Genomic DNA, 21,276 nt, shown 5'->3' on the forward strand with positions numbered 1-21,276 from the left:
TATGTACAGCAGTAGTTACTTTCCAACCTTGCTTTCGGCTAAGTTTGTGCACGGGCCATGCGGCGGATGTTCGCTCGTAGCTTAAACGCATACATAAATAACAGTTGGACTGCAGGAAGATATATATAAAATCAACCCTCAACCCTTAATACCATCTGTGGCCTCTACGTCTACGGAACTTGAGCTTAATATCCCGCGCATTTCATAAAACATGATGCTACAACGACGTATGGTGAGAAATCCCTTTTCCGTCGTTCTGTCCCCTTCCCCTCTCACCCGCTCAAACGAACTCATAAATGATTTAATTGGAGTTGTTATGTTTCATATGCTTACGAATTCCATAGCTTTCGAAGGAGGACGAGGCGACAGCTGGTGGCGATGAAACTGAGGTCCGGCGTGAAGACCAGGAAAAAATCAATCGCTTCAGCAGACTACACCAGCGGGAAACAATGCTCGAAGAGCAGTTGAAAGCTAAGCATGTACGTCTGGACTTTTATTGTTTTATTTCTATTTTGTTTATTGTCATATTTTTTGCCCTTAAGGGAGGTTATACCTCCTTTAATTCTGAGAATTTAAGGCATAGCAGGATACACTCTACCTGATTTGATCGTGGTACCCCTGTGATACCTCCCTCAGAAACTTCCTGCATACCTCCAAGCCAGGCCGCATAAGCATATATATGCCCAGTTCACTTTCGAGGTGTTTCAAGGCTACAGATATGTTTTCATTTAGGGGTAAATCCTAGCAGTTTGTTCAACTATATGGCTAATCATGCTTATCAAACCATGGTTGTTCCCGCCGCAATAGAAAGACAAAGAAGATCTTGAGGAAGTGTCCATGGAACTCGAACTTGCAGATGAAGACGAAAAGATACCGTATGTTATAACTCCTTTCCCAATTAGTCGACTGCTTTAGTTTCCCCATTCTTATCACTCCCTCACTTAAACAAGCTAACCGAGTCAAAACCATCAAAAACAAAGGTATAAAATTGGCGACTCGTTCATATCTCTCCCGCTCTCGGAAGCACAATCACTACTCACAGCTTCTACAGAGCGAATCGATGAGGAGGTCAGCAAGCTCGAAGAGAACCTAAGTGATGTGAGGGATGAGCTACAACAGCTGAAAGTTGCGCTCTATGCGAGGTTTGGCAGGAGTATTAATCTCGAGACTTAACTTGCGTCGAGGGAGTAAAAATGACGAAAGGTTCTGGTAGAATTAGTAGAATTTAAAAAGTTAAATTTCACGGGACTTTTCTGAACATTGTTACTTTTATCAAAAGATTATTATAACTGCGGCTGTCTTCGCGGCGAATCTGCTTTTTTCATCGCTTTGTGTTTCCTCTTTTACCGTTTCTTCTATATAAGTACCAGATATAATAACTTCAATTCATTTGTGGAAGGACACCATTGGGCGAGGAATGAAATGGATTGAACATATATAGATATGTGGCTATATCGCAGGAGCTGTATTAAATATTCATTTGCCTACTACAGTTGCCGCAGCCGGGCCTCATCTCCACAAACAAAACAGACATGGCGAATCGCTAAGGTATCTCACATGTAAAAAATATAGGAAAACAAGAAGTGGGTATTTTGGTTAAAGGCCGTAAGATAACATGAACAGTTAAAAGCGTTAAGGAGAAAAAGAAAGGGTATTTTATGTACAGTACATGTCATTACTCAGGCTTGATATTTGAAACAGGCTGGACTGGAGTAGATGGACAAGGTTCAAGTTGCGGTGGGTGTCGCAGAAGGAAGGAAGGGAGGGCGGGGAAGATGGTCCTTGCATTCATCATTGAATAAAGACCGTATGCGTTATCCGGTATACATAGGCCTATTGGCTTGGAGCGGTTTTTGACCATAGTTTTCATTTGAAAAACGAAGCTGTGATGAAAAGACGGATGCGTAAACTGGGGCTCTCGAATGGCCCTAGGGGAACTGGGCACCTGCGTAATTTATTCAACGCGAGGTATCGAAGATAAACGCCACGAAGTGACGAGGCGCCTGGAACGGATTAATGCCCAGCTAACATACCCGAGCCCATGTATTTGCACACGAAACGAGGCGCAAAACGCACTGCTTTTGTGGCTTTTACAATTATCCCGGGTTGGCGAGTGTGCTCGAAAATGCCATCAGAGCTGTGATCCAAATTTGTATATAATGCCCCTTGAACACAGCTATATCATAAATGATGTATCATGAAGGTGGCGAAGATTCAGTTGGAATTGAATCAGATTATGTTGGCAATTGTCATTCGCGAGTGACTGGTCGAACCATTGCGAGATGGACTGATGTTCTCGGGAGGGCGATTATAGGGCAAACTGGACCTAGGGAGACCTGAAAACCGAGTTCCATTCTCCTTAGTCCCAACCATGAGGTTTTGCTGTTGTTGCTGTTCTGTTAGAAGGAGCTGGACTGTTTGTTCCACCCATCCCCATCCCTCCCATTCCCTCTCTGAGGCATCTACAGCAGCTCCATTCGGAGCGCCATCGACGAATTGCTCCCCGAGGGGTGAGAGTTTCGATGAAGTTACGGATTGTGGTTGAGTTACCGTCGACGCAGATTCATTCTCGTTGGTTTGCCATATCCAGCTGCCACTAGCCCGGCCTTGAAGATCACCTGAAACATAAGCCATCATTTCCTCGTCGCGGTCTAGGTTTTCAGGGCCGTGTCTCCGCGCCTTTTCCAGCATACACTTGAGAAAGAATGCAACGTAGCGGCCACAAGCGGCATTGACTAGTCGTGCATCTCCTATTGCAGCACTTGCTTGGACGCAAACAAGTGCACCAGCATAGTCACTCTGTAAAAGGAGAATCAGGGTACAGCGCCATATGTGGCAGCATAAAATTGTGGTTGCCGCAGTTGCCATCACATGCCTCCAATGGCCTCCTTGCTGGGCAATAGGTCCAACTTTTGGCGTGTTTGGAGAAAGCATGCATCGGGAGAGCAAGCAGGCAGTATCACGGCTAATGGCTAAACAGCGTCCAAGAGCGACGTGCCTCACCTCTGTTGAGCTACGTGGAGAAATGTTGTGGCGATGGAGAACAAGTCGGGTATTTTGCATAAACATGATGGGGGAGAGTGCGCGAGGATGTAGATAGTGGTTCGCCTCCATTCGATAATCCAGCGGGAACGTTGCCAAACACAACCTGAAATGTCGTTCGAATGCCTCTAATGTATCAGTAGAGATCACCAAAGTCTTTAGGCTCTTGGTTAATTGAGATACAGCACGCATGACGTGAGTTATCGCTAGAACAGGTGCGAGCTTCTCCCCTCGCGATAACGAGTCCCCGTCAGTCAGGCGATCGTCAACGGAAGAGAGGAGCTCGACATCGCAATCTTCGTCGTGTATCATTAAAGGTCTCCCTGTTTCAAGAACCACAAGCCTACCACACGTACAGTTAAATTATTAGTTGACGTTCTAGCGTGTTACACAACTGGTTTCGGACCGACCTTTCCCATGCATACAACGCCCACCAAACCCTTCTTCTCAACACAGTTTCCATAGGAGAGTAGGCAGACTCGATGTGCAAACCTAGGTCCTGAGCAATTCTCACAGCAGAACCTAGCCAAACCCAGCTGGCAGATTTCAAATTTGTCTCATACAAGAAGATGCTAATCAGCATCGCAGTCCGGACTTGGTTAAGAGAAAATGTGTCTTGCCAAACATCAATCAGACCGACGCTGGTTTGGAGGAAGTCTTTGCCCTTTGACACCAAATCCTGGTCAAGAGAATGCAAAGATCCGCATGCAAGAATTGCAAACAGTGCTGCAGCCCATCCCCTAGTAACTCCATGAAGAGACCTGACGCGGGAGACCTGATCGTAGTCATTCAACAGCGTCGGCCAGTGTACAATGGGAAACACAGAGTGTATGTGGGAGAAGTATTGCCCCAGGAGCGCATCCATGACACTTGCTGGAGGCAGTGGGGGCACATCCCCAGTCAGCAACAACGGAAGATGTGTTAATGAAGGATTTGGTGGGAAGTTGATGAGTCCCTGGCCGTAAGTTCTCATTTTCGAACAAACGTGGGATGGCGGCAGGTTTATATTGGTGAAATTGAGGCGATTTGGGCGTTGCCCGACCTCCGGGATTCTTGGAGTATCGTCATGCAACTCAAAATCGGGATCCATCAAACTGTCAATTTTGGGAATACCTGAACGAAGCTGGCGAAGTTGTTGTTTTGCTTGTGCTAACTGTCGCTCTAGATCCTGAACCTGCCTACGGATGGATGAGTTATGCAAGGCACGGCGAAAGTCGTGTAGGTGACGACTTACTTGATTGACGACATTCGTCTGTTCGTTTCCTTCGTAAATAGGCATCGCACATTTCGATTGGAACATTCTGTACAACTGGAGGAATCTGAGGCATCGCACTACACAGAATGAACGCGTCTGATCAGCATTACTCATGGCTGTATCAGCCGTGTCTGCCTTCGCTCTACAACTAACCGAACCTTATACCTTTACTTTGCGTTCCCGACACGCATCACAACTTGGGTCCTTTCGTCTCTGTCTATATGCTCTTTTGTGAGGTTGCTGGTTCGAAGAAACCATACGAAGCCGCGCCGGTGCCATCTCATTTTGATGGTGAGCTTCTGGGAGAACCCCTGACGTTTCTGTTGAGGAGACTGACAAAGACCCCTGCGAATGCAGATGGGCTACACCTGGAGGTGAATGTCGCAGATCATGTTGCCGGGAGCTATATACTAGATGAGATATCTTCAACCCGTTTGACGCTCTGCTCGAAGGCGCTGAACTGAGATTTGATCGCGCCCGAGGACCGGAGATTGCTGATGATGTTGATGAAGCAACCGGTGGGGAGACATACGGACCACTACTCTGCGGAGCTTGGATCGCAGGCAGTTGGTGATATGGATTTTGCATATTTCCTCGCTGTCCCTCTCGTCTTCGAACTCGAATCTTCTTGGTTATAGATGCCGCAAGGGATTCGGTTCCGAATGGGTGATTCCTAGATAGATCGAAGGAGCCCAGGCTTTTCGCACAGGCGACATATCAATAGATCATGGATGAAAACTGTCAATTTTGCAAAAGCGCATTAACTTCAACGACCGAATACCACAAAGGATGAAATATGGTACTGGCTAGCTAAGCCAGCGTCTTAAAAGCTAAAGAACTTATTAGGGTTGAGCTTTGGAACCCAGCTAACTTTGCGGGACCGCTGCAATCGTTTGCTGGAAAGTTTACAACCTGAGGACTGATTTTGCGCTGAGCCTTGGCTGCATTTTTAAGCGGACACCAGCCGATTGACCTCCCACTGCTCCCAGACGCTGGAGAAAGAGGCCACGCTACGGGTTGATCGCCAGAGGAAAGCCGAGGTATGGGCGACGAGATATGTCTTGGGCCTTCCCCCCAGGGCTTCTCGTAAACTTGTACACAGTACTAGTAAGGCCTGGAGGATGGTAGACTGGGTCACCTTGATTTTAGCCGGACCCACTTGGAGCAGCAAACCTTCAGTGCGGCAGTGCCTCACTGGTTTAAGCTCATGAAAGTCGGGCCTCGTCTCTCCATTCCTGTGGTCCACGATGATGATCTGCCATTGGCTGAAACGTGCGAGCAGCCGGAAGAATCTCAGGCAACCCTGGAAAATAATCTGCTGTTTCCGTGAACTGAGAGACAACGCGGTTTTTGCTAGGTTTGAAAGAAAAAATAAAAAATAAAAAATACGAAAACGGGAAGAAAACTAGACGGGACGGACTCCTTGCTTGACGACGATTTCGGTCAGGCTCGCTAATTATGCTCTGCGCGACGTAAAATTTCTGGCAATCAATATTATGGGATAGTCTCTAAGCAGATGCAATCAGACGGCATGGACCCTGGATAAATGACAAGGATATAAGGGTCGCTCGTATTATTGCTTACACTTCTGTTCTTCTGCAAGCACACAAAAAAAAGGATGTTATCGGGATAATCAGTCCCATTTCGTCTGCTTTACGAGGACATCTTTAATAGAAACCACGCATGTGCCAAGCTCTAGACAGGGTCCTCCGTATCTCTAGCAGCTTTTGCTAGAGATGGCAACAAATGAGGGCGAAAATCAAGGGGTTAAATTGGTAACTCCATGGAAGGTGATTCCGAAACTTTCCATCGGCGCCCAACCACCGAGTAAGTGGCATGCATATAAAATGGCTGTCACTGGAGGAGATCGACAAGCCAAGGGGGAGCTGGCGAATGCTCCGCGTGTTTCATGACAGCCACAATATTCTTGCTCGTGTGGATCGAAAAGTTATGCAGAGTGACTTGTCTGATTCAGTAGTGATTCGGGTGGCCCTCCGAACATTACCATGTAGTCTAGAGCGAGGATCCACTCGTTAGTGAAGGCACGCCGCAACGCCAGAGTCGGATCATAATTGGGTTCGAGCCATCGTGGGGAGCATTCCCTGTTTTCCGAGTCCCCTCTGCCAACAATTCTCTGTAATTAATGGATAAGATTAAAAAAAGTAAAGTTCCGAGTTATGCGATTCCAGTCGGAGAACGTGGATGAAGCCACAACCTGAAAAGGAGAACAGACGAAACAGGGTGCAGCCAACCGAGGAACTGTTACAGGATGGTGAAACCGATGATGAAGACTGAGATCATAGCTGGGTTGATTGCGCGCAGCACTTAAGAGTCAACAAGCGAGAGTACTCCGTAGTGTACAAATTATCCTATAACAATAAATAATCCGTGGTAGGTATTAATGATATCGAGTAAGGCGAACATGATGATTTCCAGGTGGTAGTTAGGGCGCTTGGGCCCTTTTGGAGAGGCAGGGGCGGCCTGCACAACCGTCCCAAGCAGTCAGCCGCCGCCCGCAAACTCAAACTGCGAAACAGGCCGCCGGAAATGCCGCTTTCTCTCATGTCGCCAGATGAACTCCGGACGAATGAGACCGCACCGGCGCACAATGGAATGGGCACCCCAGACACAGCCAGGGATTCAAGCTTGTACTCGACTCAAGGGCCAAGGTTGGAAGGCCAGTCCGGTCAGAGTGGCACTCACTGTATGTATGCCGTTTTTCTCGCCGCACGGTCGATGCTGGGCTACATATTGCCGAAGCGAAGAAGTCTATACTACGAACGCAAAATTTCATTCTTTCATCAACGAGCAAAGGGCCGTGTCTCCAGCATCAAGCCTCAAGTACAGCAGTCGCGGACTTTGCTTGCAAGGATCGTGGTTTGAGCTGGCCATTGGCGGTAGCCCCGCAGTCATTCCCTTCATTCCGACAGAAAAGGGACGGACAGTCCATCATAACCTTACCAAAATTTCCGTTTGCAACCTTTCATTTTTGCCTATGGGGAATGGACAAATTTCCATGAAGATTGGCACCTCTGCTTTGCATTGTTAGCAAGGCAAGGTGTGAAATCCTCCTGTCGCCAGACACTAGGGGACGCTAAAGCCGGTACTGGAAAAAGCAAATACACTCCTCGGTTCAAGCCGTGGAAAGTTTAGGCTGAACCAACAACAGGAACCAGCGGGACTGTTTGTCATTCTTTGATATGCTCTTTCAGGAAAGAGACCAAAAAAATGACAATGTTGGGAAAATTACCGAAATTTTAAGAAGGGAAAGTATTTTCCAAAATGAACCTGCGCGTGGGTTGAGCTTTGGGATCCAGAGCTCCTTTTACGTGAATTTCTCGTCCATCCATTATCTTCTTGGTTGTCATCTATTAATTTGTCTATTCTGTACGGAGTAGATCAGGAAGAAAAGATATGGACACCCTCAAAATGAGAGACGATACTTCCTTGGATCGGTAGACGGCAGCTAGCTACCTGTCGAAAAGTGCAGGAGGCACCGCACATACCATGTTCATTCCATATCTGGCCTTGATTCCTGGAAGATACCGCAATGGCATAAATGATCAAACGAACGAGAATTATGTTCGCCACCACGGCTCGTCCAGCCGAAAATATGGCCAGGAACCCATCATATGTAATGCGCACAGGCTGAAAAGCTGCTCGTCGTCACGGTTCGACTGTTCTTCGTTTCGCTCTCTGCCTGTGGGGTAAAATTTCCGATGGGGACGAAATTCGGCGTGAGTTTTCGCAGGTTTTATTGTGTTAGGTTCCTTAGAATTTAGAACATACAGTTGTGCATGAAAAAAGACGCTTCTCTCAACCCGAACCCACAAAAACTCTTTTTTTCAGCTGTTAATTTTTCAGAAATAAAAGCGCTGAGTCCTGTGAACACCCGAACTAACCCGGCCCATGCAACGATTCGTGGTTTCGGGGTGTCTGCCGAGATTATGTTATTTTGGAATCATGTTGGATCCACGCGACCCTCACGCTAACTTAGCTGCTCTGGGGCAGAATTCGAGGAGGGATCTGCCGCTTGGGGACATATGTTCGGAAACAGACAAGCGAAACGAGCAGGAATGCAAGTCATCCAAGACGCGGGGCAGAGACAAGGAGAAAAGGTCAATCGCGAATTCGTAGGAAGAAACATTTTGATTGCATCTGGTCCCCAGCTTCCAAGGTTGCTGCATAGGATTGGGCCCGGGATGTACACGGGCTGTCATAAAATTACTAAGACCCAAATCCCATTCCCCGCGATTTGGCCGTCCAAGTCCTTGTTCTTGCTGCGTGGTCCTCGTTTGTTCACACGACGGACGGGAAGCATCATGCTCCACGCAAATTATTAATCTCGCCTCACAAAACCTGACTTGCCTAGGCCCATAGATTGACGGTCCGTGCGCGGGTAACCTTTTCCCCTGACCAATGATCGCAGTAGCTCGGCTCGGCCTCTTAGCGGACTTGCACCACCCCCAAGAGCAAACGAGAAGAAAAACGGATAGCTCCCCGCGATGGATAAAGAAGTTGGGATCCGCTGATGACAGTGATGAGACTGTTGTGCAGCAAGTATAACGCCCCGCCATGTGTTTGGAGTTTTTTCCCAACTCAGCTTGGCGTTAACACAGGCAAAACTTCGGAAATTTTCACCATAACAAAAGACATCTATGTGATCGAGCCGTCAACAAATTTAAAAGTAGCCCTGGAAATCAAGAATAATACGCACAATCCCTTTTATTCCCTCGTGTTTTCCCTGTCGAATCCTGGTACAGTACATCCTGGCACTTTGGGGAGCAAACTCGCAGAATGATCTTGGCAAGGCTCTATCTATTGTTATTGGATCAGACCAGACGATATGAATTCCTAACTCCACACGCACCGCAAGAAAGGAAACGGAAGCCTTTACCAACCAGATGGATCAGACGGAATACCCTGGTCGTCGTTACGCCAGAAAGTCAGACTGACTGGAATAATTTGCCTGGCCAGGGTCCCTGGATTTGAGCCGAATGACATGTGTTGGCCTTTTGTTGCCTTTCCAGCGCATTTTTGAGCGCGAGCCTCACGTCACGCCGCTAATGCAATTGGAGGCTTCCGTGGAGCTTATCAAACTTCGTTCCGGATGTTAATAGTAATTCAGTCCAGAGAGACGAAGATACGTGATGCAAAACAATCGCGCAATGTTCCCTAATATCAACATATCTCATGACTCGGTGATCTTTCCCTTGAACACCCGAGTCTATTTCGCATCGAAAAAACGAGGTTAGGCAGACAATCAAGCACTATCCTACAGTTGTCACATCAGCCAAAAAGATTAATGTTTGACAAATAGAATGAAATAAAATTCAACGCTCATATGTCTAGATGTCAACTTGCTCTACTTTTCAGATTCTCAAGACCCGGGGCCAGCAATAATAACTAGATTTGGATTTAGAAACGCTCGACAAAATGTAGCATTCCTTAGCCAGCCAAACACAGTTTGACAGTGAGGATTGGATGGCAGATCACTTGGGTATGGGTAAGAAGAATGGTTACGGGAATGGCAGCAGGAACTGTAACCGCATTTTGCTTTAAAACTTATATCATTCGTAAACCATTATTCTTCACACATGTGGCATGTTCGACCACGAAAAACATTCAAAAAGGCTCTAATGTTCGGGCCTCTTTCTGAAAACACAGGGTGTCCTGGAGGGATTATTTTGCGCATTACCCACGTCGATATCTGGACCGGGTAATTCTAAACATGGCAATGCAGAACCGAAACATTCAGCAACCAACAAATGACGAGGAGGAACCAAATGTGAATAGCTGCACGGACAATGCTGTAATTATCTCCGCCATGGTATTCCTTTCAGCTATGTGTCTAAGATGATGTGCTTGTCGTACGGCCTCCAATGATATTGTTGTACACTGTGAGAAACCGCAGAATAAGGGTTCTTGGGGACGAGTGCTTGTTGCTTCCTTTCTCCGAATGGTCTTCGAACCTTCGAAAGGTGAGTACAGCCAAACTCTTTTCCCAAGATATATTGTGTTCGTAAGGCCCACCAACCTTCTTCCTATCAAGCAGAAACGTAACACTGTCGTCCAATGCATTTCAAGATATTTTCATACCACAGTGCCCCGCGTTGGTTGACAGAATGTAACGACTTCTCACAACAAGCGTTGCCAGGACCTCGTGCCTCTCAAACCATCGGTAAACGCGGTTTGAAAGGTAAAATATCATGCGACTACGGTGCTATGCATCGCTTCTTCAAGCTGCTGCTGCCCTTTTCGCTCTTGCCATTTCTCCATTACTGTCTCCGAAATCTTCTTCAGACCCTCCATTTCTTCTTCGACAGTAGAATCCGAAAAGTCGACGCTACATCCGACATAAACAGGCATGTCCATCCTGCGCGATAGTATCCGTGCCGTCCGTGTGGCGTAGTCGACGGTAGATGGCGAGGTGTAAAGTGCTGTGCTGATTGTGTTTTTCGGCTTGGTGCGCTACAAACCACTAAGTCAGCATCATGCACTATGATTATACGCCTCAGGATCTCCGGACATGGATAAGCCACTGTTCAGGCTAAGCCCGGCGTTGAAAAAGTGACAATTTCCGGTTTTTATGCATGGAGAATTTTGGGTATTCCGGATGGGATAAATTAGAAACGACTCGTCTGGAAATCATGAAGGAAATGGACGAGAAATAGCGCCGTGAAACGAAATATCCCTAAGAGGACCACGAAACGCAAATTCCGCATAACCTCAACAAAGTTGATATGCTTGTTTTGAAAAAACACCGCTCATGCTGGACGTCGAGACATAACGACGCCGCCGGGGAGGGAAGGAAAAAAGTCAAAAGGAAGGAAAAAGAGCATTTGCATCGCTGAAAAGAAGCACACGAACAAGAGAAAAAGTGCGATTATTTCCAGTTCAAACATACATCAGGCATCGCGTAAACGAAACTTCCCATCGGTTTTGACGTCGGGCCAGACTCTCCCATGCTCGACGTTGTGAGGAATAGCAACGTCGACGTTGCGAAGAAGGTCAAATGAATGTGTACAGTCGTATACAGAGATTTCGGAGCCAAAAATGATAACTCTATGGGAGCTATAGCTGGGCTGACTTCGGAACCCGGGACTGGACTGGAATTCATAGCTTCGGAAGACGATGATATAGTTTTCAGGTATTTGAGTGTAAGGGTGCTGAAGTCCTTCGGTTTAAGTCGTTTGGTAATTATATAATGATCAACAACCAGTCTACGTGGGTAGTCTATGTTTATGACTCTTTCAGAAGTAGTATTGACGCCGCAATCCATGAATATCCGCCCCTTTGGTGATGTCGCGACGATGGTGGGAGGTTGATTTAAGCTTGGCGCTAAACCCAAAATATAAAATCTTGGAAGCGAGCGAAACTTTAAAGGAAAGACCATTTGTGACAGATAAAAACACCATCGATAATTCATATAATGGCCAAAGGTAAGGTATGCGAACAATTGTTCCAAAACTACCTTACCCCTCTTCAAAATATAGACATGAATCAAGGTGTGGCGATGGGGGAAAATCCAGAGGAGTGGGAGGGGGATTTTGATCCTCTTGCCGACCCAGAGGAACGGCGCGTCCTCTTCGCTGCACTCGATTCTTTCAGGTAAGCTTATTTAATGACAGCTCTTTGGTTGAGTTCTGATATATCTTATGTAAAGCCCGTCTATTCGGCTCAGTCTACATGCACTTGATGGGGCAGTTCGGTTCATCCAGTGAGACAAAAGTTAGTGATTCAAACCTTCTTTCTTCACAACTGCTGTGCATATAGAATTTGGTACAAACTGGAGGGCCATATTACTTGCCGTGAAATGCAGAAACTATTTATATCAAACTATGCATATTTAATCAGCATCTCAGCTGACAACCACCCCAGGCAGTACCGAAGAAGCGCACACTTGCACACCACGCACCGAAGACGTCAATCATTCTATGCCCTACCGTCAGCCCATTGGCAAATGCTAGCTAAACCTCCGTTCTCTATTTTGGACAATTTCAATCAAGTTGATGATGCAATCGATGCCAACGCTGAGATCGCTTCTGCAATTCTATCTTTCGGTCTGAAAGCCTTTGGCCTACCCGCCAACCCGGACGCAAATGATGGCCACAGGAACTGGCATGATAACGCCACGGGCTCTGACATCGGCAAGGCCCATTCAACCGTCAGGCAGCTTTACCGGGACTGGAGCGCAGAAGGGGCCCCGGAACGGGAAGCTTGCTACAAGCCAGTCATGACAGATCTTGAAGAATTGTTTGGTTCCCAACCGCGTATTAAAGTCCTCGTTCCCGGTGCTGGGCTTGGCCGACTTATTTTCGACCTTTGCGCTGCCGGTTATTACGCAGAGGGGAACGAAATTTCCTATCACCAGCTCCTGGCAAGTAACTGGGCATTGAACCATACAGAGCGAACCAATGAATATCCGCTCTACCCATTTGCCTTGCAGTTCTCGAACCTGAAGTCTCGAAAACAGCAGCTGAAAAAGGTCATGATTCCCGATGTCCATCCGGCTTCGGTCATCGCTGCTCAATTGAATGAGCCGGATAATGGGAGAGGCATGGGGTCCATGAGTATGTCTGCGGCAGATTTTGTAGTCCAGTATAGCAGTCCCTCGCAGAAGGCTGTTTTTCACGCCGTTGCGACGGTTTTCTTCATCGACACAGCCCCAAATCTAATACGGTATATCGAGACAATCCGCAATTGCCTGCAACCAGGTGGGTATTGGATAAATATTGGCCCACTCCTCTGGCACTGGGAGGATAGGCCTTTTAAAAATGACTCCTCTCAAGAAGACTCTCCGTCGAAAGAAGCTACAGCCTCGGATAAACGCCATGAAGGCATCGGGGAACCTGGACGTGTAGAATTAACGGAGGAGGATGTCATTGCGCTTATCCAGCAATTCGGATTCGAATTTGTCAAGAGGGAAGCCGCGGAGACCTTGTGTGGCTACATTCAGGACCCGGACAGCATGTTGCAAAATCTGTACAGGCCTGCGCACTGGGTTGTGAAGAGGGTTGCAGAGTCATGAGGAAGAGGTGCGCGTTGGGCCGGCTGGCATATCAAATGGATAGAGACGGGCATGGATGACAGTGAAGGAACAGCGGATGTGCGAACCCATTTGATCTTTGTACAGGGCTGGGGGATTTCTACTTAGCAAAGCGCACGCTTGCGATGGAACCAGAGAGTATGGCCAGCCAATTCAGATACGTATTGGTTTGCACGTCGTAGTCTGTATGTATATATATATATATATATATATATGTTAATTGTCCACTACCACATCTGTATCCATATCACTTACATTATTATGCCTTGTAGCTGGTTTATTCAGGCACAACAGGCATTAACATTAACCCCCATTAAAACTCTGGTTAAGAGAGGAAATTTATGCCAGTAACAGAGTTACATCTTAAATTCTTAGGACTAATCATAACTTTTGAAAGGATCCTCTGTACATAAATAGCTAGTTGCCTGCTTGCAGCTCTGTTTTTCAAGATACCTTCTTACGTCACCGTTGTTCCCAAAAGTGTCCCCAATGATATGTCCTCCCCGTTGTGGTAACTAGTCAATTGCCCTAGCATTCCGTATGATCTTAGTAGATGAAGGATAATGCCACAATCAAGTATCGTCACAACTACAACCCAGATGCACTAAGGAACCCAAAAGTTGGAACGGAAAGAATTTGAATTTGAATTTGGACACTCTGTTATCTATGTAGAACAAATGACATGATGGATATGCTTCGAAACGTGAGCATATATATTTTGCTTTCTTTAGGCAAAGTCGCATGGTCCATTATTACGCGTCTTATTCAAACACATCCCGTAAGCTAGTGTCGACAATGCAATTTCACGCATCAGGCATTTCTGGACCGACGTTTGAGAGGCGCTGACACCCATTGTGGTGTAGATGGTTCTTGTTATATGTTCTGCTCTTTTCATCAGGATGATGAATAGGTCAGTGTAGCCGAATGCCCCGAGACACCAGGATATCCACCCCTAGATGAATCCACCCTCCAAGCCACCCCCGCCCGATCGATTCCCTTTATTATTAAAGCGTGTGTAATGTCAAGGTAAATATTAAAGTAGAACTTACAAGCGTGAATCGTTCCTTGCAAGCAGATTAAAATCGGCAGAGAAGTGCATCTAGGCCCGTTTCAGCAAACAAAAACAAGGCGGAAGAGAATAAAGGAAGAAAACGATCATGCATAAACTGAAGCAGGCTAGGCAAAATGTAGGCCATGTAATGTAATGTACATGTACAGTATCATGTACGGATATGAAAAATTGACGGTTTAGCGGGGATGATACGTCCGACTTTGAAGAGACTATAAAGGCCCTACAAAAGATTGATGTGGGCATGGATGGGGATAAGCCTTTACCAGCGGTCTCAAGTGCTGAAATGGCGGAAGAGAAAGGTAATGATCACGAGCCTCTTTGGACAAGTAGGAACCAGCAAGGGTTTTGCAATGAATAAAACCAGAAAGAAACATGTTCTCTTTGTGTGTTGACATCTGATTCCATATACGTCATCATCCGAATGTCCAAATGGCGAAGGGTTCCAATCTTCCATTGAAGGCGATAGAAGCCATGCTGGACAATCAATTGTGCAGCCCATAAAACAACACCAGTAATTGGATATAACGTCGGCATTTCGGAGTAGAGGCAGAGATATTATTTTTGCGAGAGTAAACGATGCCTCGGTAATTTAATGTATGTACGAATGTCGTTTAGAGTATCCAACAGTGATAGACCGAGAAAATATCCAAAACCTGGGAATCATGCCAGCTCAATTCTCACACGTCTTAGCCGGATGTACGTAGCGTAGGTATATTGCGTAGGGCAATCGAGACGCTCTCTGGCTTTGATAAGCTAGCCCCCGAACCGAACCTTTGGCACTGGCTGGGAAGGTTGAGAAGGTTCGAGAAGGGAAGCGTCCGGAAGCGGAAGGCACCGCACAAAGGCCGTTATGCACGTAGATTGGATCCGGGAGTCCATGAGGACAAAAGGTGGTCGTCAAGGCGATTCGAAATATGTACATCTTCTAGCCTCCAATAGGTCCCCAGTTTGGGCAAATCTTTTTGGTAAAGCTTTTTCTTGGTTTGGTTTGAAGGAGGACCTTTTAAAGTTTCAGCTCTACATATATCCCGCAAAACCAAACTCAACATGTTGTCATAGGAAACGACGCCTGTCGGAGTGGAATTTTTTTTAAAAAAAAACTGATATTTGATGTCGAGGAAGGCTGAATTCAGGAAGGCAATGTAATAAAGAGCATGGCTCTAGAGAATCGACGAGATACAAGAAGTGACAAGTGATGAGGACCCCAGACAAAGGTGGATGGGGGATTTCCTGGACTCATTTTCCCAACAGCTCGATGGCATCCTCAGAAGCTCATTGATCGGTTTGGTAGCAAGGGCAGGCTGTTGGCTGCAGGAAGCTGCATCAGGTTCAGCCCTCAGAACGAACCTACGGACGAATGAGAACGGTGACTGGTAAAAAGAGCGTAAAGCCGCCCGTGTGGGTTGTCACTGTCTGTCAAGGGTTTCTGTGAGAAAAGGTGGGGGCATTTAATGAAGCCTCCTCCCCAGTGGAGGTCACGAATACGGATTTGGGTCTTCGGTTAGTCCTTGGGCGCTTGCTGATCCAGGAGCTGGTGGGATTTTGGTTTCTTCCTTCACTCGCGCCAAAGACCCAGGAGAAAGGATCAAACAAAAGTCCAGCCGGCAGACCTGAGCAAACGCGGCAGGCCAACAAATTATCATTGAGATATCTTTTCACTCTCAGGTTGTTAGGTTGGCGTTTTCTTTTCATCTGTTGTTGTTCTAAGTTTCGGCGCGAGAGAGAGAGAGATCAAAATCATCCCCTTCAGCCTCAGATAAATAAGCATCCGAAATATCTGACGTCTTGGCAACGCAGTCCTGTATATTTTTCATTACGGATAGTTACGGATTACTTAAACACAAGCAGAATAACCACTCTCCACTCCACTCATTGCCGTACGAGGTACGGTAACAATACGAATAATGGCACTCCTGAACGTTATGGGCGGCATGGGATGGATGCACTGGTAACCAGGTAGTCATATTTTCGTAAGTAATAATAAATTTATCCGTAATCTGTACGGAGTACTCCGTACAATAATGGAAGCATCCTCGACATGGTATCGTTGGTGGTGAGATTGCGCATCCACATCGCCAGGAACGGAGTAGTAGTTTGTAAAAATCGCCTCCTGTTCTATTTTTGTGACAGTGTCAACTCCCGGATTTAAAGAAGACGAGGTGGCTCACTCCCGCCAGCCCAGCGGGAATAATTCCCTAGCTAGCCACCCTAACAGGAATGGCAACGTAGAATTTGGGTATTGTGTCACAGGCGAGAGCAAGAAAGCCCCGGTCCTCACACTCTCTGCTTCTGATAGAGAAATTGATTTGTAGACGTTTCTAGTCGCGGGGGAAAAAAGTGATGACTTGAGATTGTCAGCAAACTGCACAAAGAGAGACAGAGGAAAGAACACAACGGATAAAATTAAATACCAGTCATTCTGGCCCATTTGCAAAGGTGAAAATCATCGCGTCTCGGACATGTTAGTTTCTCTCCGAGTTTGCAGGGACGGCACTTGTAGTCCCAATGCCATTTGTCGAGGATACATACATACATACATACATACATACATACATACATGCCCGAAGCTGACAAGCGAACTCTTCCCGTGCTGATGTTCCCTGGCTTTACATATGTAATAATAATGATCCACTGTTGGTATATTTAACTCCTTCCCAGGTAATTTTCAAAAATAAATACAGACACGCTGAGGCTCTTCGCTTGGATTCCTGCTAGTCCAAGCGCAGCACTGCCGCTCATTTTTTGTTCCTCTGCTCAGTCAAATTATTTTCCCTTTTCTTTCGTTTTTTGCTCAGGTCCAGTTCCAACTCCAGCACAGCGAGCGGAAAGCCTTTCTCATCTCCGCCTACTCGACCACGATTGCTTGCAATACATACCCGCTGGGGACACAAGCCCCATTATCACACCCAACCGACCCCAGTCAAGTACGCAGAGACAACATTTGGTGCCAGGATCCTCGTGGAATTGAAACCGATTGGCAACCCTGGGAAAGAGGGACAGAGGAAAGACCTGGATGAGAATACCCGCAGTTCGCACAAGATTTGTCCTCCCAAGCGATCAGTCTCGCATGCTCATCCAATGATCCGATAGCAACGGTATTTCTAAAGGTAATAAGGCAGAGACCACCATCAGGAGGCCGTACACAGGAAGACTTCCTTCCCGCGAAGGTTAACTTTCATTTAACGCTTTACTTCTTCTTTATTTACTTTTTTAAATTTTTGCTGAGCTGCCCGCCCGCGCACTGCTGCCCAGGCCCGTTCCGAATTCGACTGTAATTTACCAAACTCAATAATACCATATTATACCTCAATACGACCTCGTTTTCTGGGGTGCTGCTCGTGATTCGTACTGTACTTACGCCATCATACACAGATACCACCCAATACCCAATACAATACCCAGCCTCGTTGAACTTCCTCAGCCCTTTCTCTGGTTGCGAGTTCCCCTTCGCCCTTTTCCCCCGCTCCTCCGCTGGACCACCTCACTTCGTTTGTCCCATAATCCCCACGAGTGCCTGTCTGTCATTTCCAGCCCTTGAGTTTTGTGGATGTGATGAGCTCCCGATTCAAATCTTTTGGTTTTGGATCAAAGCGCAAAACTGCCACCCCGCCAAATCCAGCACCTGCCAACGGCGCAACTCCCTCCCCTCCAACGGGTGCCAACTCTTCGTCCGCCAGCCTTCCGATGAACAATCCCAATCAACTAGGGCGGCCACCGAGCTACACCTATAATGCTGGTGGTGCTGGGCGGCCTACAAGCCCCATGCCCCCAGGGCAACAATTGGCACATCCTCCTCCGCCCATCAACACTGGTGTTCCTTATCCCCAAGCTGCCCCCCCAATGGCTGGTCCGCCTCAACCACCAGGTTACGGAGGTTATCCTCCTCATGCCCCTCATGGCATGCAGCAACAGCCAATATCTACATATGGACGCGCACATACCGGCGGCGAACTTGACGCAACGGGTCGAAGCAAAGCCCAGCTTATTGTAGGAATAGATTTTGGGACCACGTTTTCGGGTGTCGCGTTCGCATTTGTTACCAATACAGAAGCGCGAGAAGACATAATCACGGAATGGCCTGGCGCTGGAGCCCACGCAAAGCAAAAGGTATGTCTGGCTACACCGCTCGTTGTTCGCCCGGCTGCTATAATCCTGATCAGCTTTGCTACCCCAAGCTAGTATAATTTCGTGACGTTGAGGCGACTGACATAACTTTTCCTCTGTGCTTTTGGAAATTTTGGTAGATTCCAACTGTCCTTTACTACGACCAGTATCAGAAAGTTGTTGGATGGGGACCTGATATTGCTGATGCTCTTGCTCCAACTGGTTACCCGAAGCAAGGTGTTCAGAAGGTGGAATGGTTCAAATTACAGTTGATGCTCTCTGGAAACACATATATTGATCCAATTAATCTACCCCCCCTCCCCCCTGGAAAGTCAGAAATCGATGTTGCCGCGGATTACCTCATGAAGTTACGCGGTGCAATGCGAAATCAATTGCAGAAGACTTTGGGTGAAGTGTTTAATCGGGAGGAACGGAATATTCGATACTTCTTAACCGTTCCCGCTATATGGAATGATGCTGGCAAGGCTGCTACCCGTGCCGCCGCTATCGCGGCTGGATTTTTGCGGGACGAGAATGACAATCGTCTAACTTTGATCACCGAGCCCGAAGCAGCTGCCATGTTTTGCGCCAAAGCTGGTTTACTCAGTCTCAAAATCCATGATGCAATTTTGATCGTTGACTGTGGCGGTGGAACAGTCGATTTGATCGCATATGAAGTAGAAGAAGAAACTCCCTTCACAGTGGCTGAGTGCACTGCAGGCTCCGGAGATTCCTGCGGGTCAACTGCTCTTAATCGCAACTTTAGCAATATCCTTCGGGCAAAAATTAGAAAAATGAAGCTTCCAGACGGTTCAAGAACTGCAGGAAGAGTTTATGCCAAATGTATTATGGACTTCGAGAACCGAATCAAGGCCGACTTCCGAAATAACGGTCAGAAATGGGCGGTGGATGTTGGCATTGAAGCCGACTTCCCCGAGGCCGGTATTGAGGAAGGATATATGACTTTCACGAATGAAGAAATCCTTCAATGTTTCGAGCCCGTCGTGAACAGGATTCTCGAGCTTGTGCGTAATCAGATTATCGCTATTCAGGCGCAAAACAGGACGCTCCAGGTAAGCTAATACAGATCTCTCTCCCCTTGGTTTATCCCCTACCGGTATTGTTTCAAGCCCGGCTAATTTATTCATAGAACGTTCTTGTCGTTGGCGGTTTTGGTGCCTCTGAATATCTATTCCAACAGATCAAACTCCATGTCCCTCCTCAGTTCCAGTCCAAGGTGGTTCGCCCAATGGATTCCGTTTCTGCAATTGTCAAGGGTGCTGTCACGGCTGGAATTACTGAGCGCGTGGTCACCTCTCGTGTTGCTCGTCGTCATTATTTGATGGCGACGCTACAGCCGTTCAAGGAAGGCCACCATCCAGAGCAGTACCGTGTCCCTAGTCTCGACGGTAAAGATCGGTGCAAATATACTCGACAAATTTTCGTCCAAAAAGGGGAGCGCGTCAAAATTGGAGAACCTGTCAAAGTTAGCTTCTTCCGGCAAGTGGCTCCTGGCGCGACATTGATGTATGAGGATATTCTGTACGCTTGCGATGAAGACGTTTGTCCAGAATACACAAAGGATCCGCGTACGTATCTCTATTTATATCACTCCCGTTGTTTGCATGCTGAAACGCAACGGCATTTTGAGACCTTCATAAATACTAAAATTAAACTCTCCAACAGGAATCAAGGAGGTTGTTACACTTACGTCAGACCTTTCTAGAAAGAATCTCGAGAAAGATTTTGAGCGGATGGACACCCCACAAGGAACGTTCTATCGCGTCTACTTCGATATTTACCTCACACTGGATGGAAGCGAATTCAACGCCGAACTCGTCTGCCAAGGTGAGGTCATGGGACGTTGTTCAGCAAGGTTCAGATAGATGACTCCATTACTACTGCTGCTCCTTGCAGCCTGATTCCATTGAAATACGCCCGCCGACAAAGGGAGAGAGTCCAGTCCGTAAACAGCAAAAACGAACACCTAACGACATGACGATGAATTTTCCTTGAATACCCCAACTCTCGACCTCTGGACGGCATCTAGCCTGCCACTTACCTCCCCCTACTCTCTCACCATTACAATAACAAACATTTAAAACGACACAGATATGGATTTTATCATATTTGAACCTCAGATCTCTTTTTATTATCATGGTTTGACACTTACCAGCGGTTTTACATGTGTAAGCCCTCCCCAAATTTTGATGAATTACTCGGCCTCGAAAAACAATTTACTCACTTTTTATCTGCAAAATTTCTCCGCATGTGCCATTTCTTTTGCCTTTGATATTCTATATTTTCGTATTACTCCCCCCTTTGGAGGTAGCAAACTTGCATGTTCACCATTATACCTCTTTTTTTTGCTTGTTATTTGGTATATTCCCTTCTGTGTGTGGTATTTCGTTCTAACCCCTTCTTTTTTTTTTTTCTCAACCGACGAGCAAGTAATTTTGTTTAAACAGAGAGAACTTTTTCTGTCAAATTTCAGCGCTATCAGTGCTAGCAGGTTTTCAATTTTCTCTGATGACAGTTCCTCCAGCTATGCTTCTGTTTTTTTTTTTTTTTTTTTTTTTTTTTTTTTTTTTTTTTTTTTTTTTTTTTTTTTTTCTTCTTCTTTTGGCTTGTCGTTACTTGTTCTATCTGACATGCTTGTTATATACTTTCCAGGGTAATAAATAGACACGATTCAATTCTAACACTTCTTCCACCCTTTCTCCCTTCTTGCTTTGTAAAGGAGAGATCGCCATC

General features: G+C 46.6%; 7 protein-coding genes across 9 annotated transcripts; 5 read left to right on the plus strand and 2 right to left on the minus strand.

The window, feature by feature from the left end:
• The first annotated feature begins 103 nt into the window (after positions 1-103).
• Positions 104-1,657, plus strand: BDCG_00941 (prefoldin subunit 4). The gene is made up of 4 exons (XM_045416455.1): positions 104-232; positions 345-479; positions 808-875; positions 981-1,657. The coding sequence occupies exons 1-4, from the start codon at positions 212-214 to the stop codon at positions 1,171-1,173; spliced, it is 417 nt and encodes a 138-aa protein (XP_045272179.1). The 5' UTR covers positions 104-211; the 3' UTR covers positions 1,174-1,657.
• BDCG_00942 lies at positions 1,246-8,928 on the minus strand. Of its 2 annotated transcripts, none has more exons than XM_045416456.1 (4): positions 4,463-8,928; positions 4,277-4,374; positions 3,453-4,220; positions 1,246-3,385 (listed from the first exon to the last, which is right to left on the minus strand). In XM_045416456.1, exons 1-4 carry the CDS (start codon positions 4,883-4,885, stop codon positions 2,230-2,232), a joined length of 2,445 nt encoding a protein of 814 aa, XP_045279368.1. In that variant the 5' UTR covers positions 4,886-8,928; the 3' UTR covers positions 1,246-2,229. The 2 variants fall into 2 exon arrangements, with proteins under 2 accessions (XP_045279368.1, XP_045279369.1); XM_045416457.1 differs by having other exon boundaries at positions 1,290-3,385; positions 4,451-8,928.
• On the plus strand, positions 6,860-7,180 carry BDCG_00943 (uncharacterized protein; the record flags this gene model as incomplete). Its single annotated transcript, XM_045416458.1, has 1 exon — positions 6,860-7,180. The coding sequence occupies one exon, from the start codon at positions 6,860-6,862 to the stop codon at positions 7,178-7,180; it is 321 nt and encodes a 106-aa protein (XP_045272180.1).
• Positions 8,929-9,361: 433 nt separating the features above from the next.
• On the minus strand, positions 9,362-11,612 carry BDCG_00945 (uncharacterized protein). Its single transcript, XM_045416459.1, has 2 exons — positions 11,205-11,612; positions 9,362-10,768 (listed from the first exon to the last, which is right to left on the minus strand). Exons 1-2 carry the CDS (start codon positions 11,577-11,579, stop codon positions 10,505-10,507), a joined length of 639 nt encoding a protein of 212 aa, XP_045272181.1. The 5' UTR covers positions 11,580-11,612; the 3' UTR covers positions 9,362-10,504.
• On the plus strand, positions 11,549-13,848 carry BDCG_00946. Of its 2 annotated transcripts, XM_045416461.1 has the most exons (3): positions 11,709-11,908; positions 11,964-12,028; positions 12,179-13,720. In XM_045416461.1, exon 3 carries the CDS (start codon positions 12,261-12,263, stop codon positions 13,326-13,328), a length of 1,068 nt encoding a protein of 355 aa, XP_045279371.1. In that variant the 5' UTR covers positions 11,709-11,908; positions 11,964-12,028; positions 12,179-12,260; the 3' UTR covers positions 13,329-13,720. The 2 variants fall into 2 exon arrangements, with proteins under 2 accessions (XP_045279370.1, XP_045279371.1); XM_045416460.1 differs by lacking the exon at positions 11,964-12,028 and having other exon boundaries at positions 11,549-11,908; positions 12,179-13,848.
• A 2,048-nt stretch (positions 13,849-15,896) lies between these two features.
• Positions 15,897-16,396, plus strand: BDCG_16240 (uncharacterized protein; the record flags this gene model as incomplete). Its single annotated transcript, XM_045425491.1, has 1 exon — positions 15,897-16,396. A coding segment is annotated over one exon (482 nt), but the record flags the coding sequence as incomplete, so codon positions are not given.
• A 1,574-nt stretch (positions 16,397-17,970) lies between these two features.
• On the plus strand, positions 17,971-20,408 carry BDCG_00947 (uncharacterized protein; the record flags this gene model as incomplete). Its single annotated transcript, XM_045416462.1, has 4 exons — positions 17,971-18,525; positions 18,663-19,595; positions 19,673-20,111; positions 20,209-20,408. The coding sequence occupies 4 exons, from the start codon at positions 17,971-17,973 to the stop codon at positions 20,406-20,408; spliced, it is 2,127 nt and encodes a 708-aa protein (XP_045272182.1).
• Positions 20,409-21,276: the final 868 nt, after the last annotated feature.

This window comes from Blastomyces dermatitidis (assembly GCF_000003525.1).
Source record: "Blastomyces dermatitidis ER-3 genomic scaffold supercont1.1, whole genome shotgun sequence".
In the NCBI taxonomy this organism is placed as follows: domain Eukaryota; kingdom Fungi; phylum Ascomycota; class Eurotiomycetes; order Onygenales; family Ajellomycetaceae; genus Blastomyces; species Blastomyces dermatitidis.

Coding starts and splice junctions, on each gene's coding strand:
- BDCG_00941 (XM_045416455.1), top strand. CDS start 212: ATGATGCTACAACGACGTATG. Junction 233..344: donor TGATGCTACAACGACGTATG/GTGAGAAATCCC, acceptor CGAATTCCATAG/CTTTCGAAGGAGGACGAGGC. Junction 876..980: donor GATGAAGACGAAAAGATACC/GTATGTTATAAC, acceptor TCAAAAACAAAG/GTATAAAATTGGCGACTCGT.
- BDCG_00942 (XM_045416456.1), bottom strand. CDS start 4,885: ATGCAAAATCCATATCACCAACTGCCTGCGATCCAAGCTCCGCAGAGT. Junction 4,221..4,276: donor AGACGAATGTCGTCAATCAA/GTAAGTCGTCAC, acceptor ATCCATCCGTAG/GCAGGTTCAGGATCTAGAGC. Junction 3,386..3,452: donor GCGTTGTATGCATGGGAAAG/GTCGGTCCGAAA, acceptor TACGTGTGGTAG/GCTTGTGGTTCTTGAAACAG.
- BDCG_00945 (XM_045416459.1), bottom strand. CDS start 11,579: ATGGATTGCGGCGTCAATACTACTTCTGAAAGAGTCATAAACATAGAC. Junction 10,769..11,204: donor TCGTTTACGCGATGCCTGAT/GTATGTTTGAAC, acceptor AGTGGTTTGTAG/CGCACCAAGCCGAAAAACAC.
- BDCG_00946 (XM_045416460.1), top strand. CDS start 11,730: ATGGCCAAAGGTAAGGTATGCGAACAATTGTTCCAAAACTACCTTACC. Junction 11,909..12,178: donor GCTGCACTCGATTCTTTCAG/GTAAGCTTATTT, acceptor CAACCACCCCAG/GCAGTACCGAAGAAGCGCAC.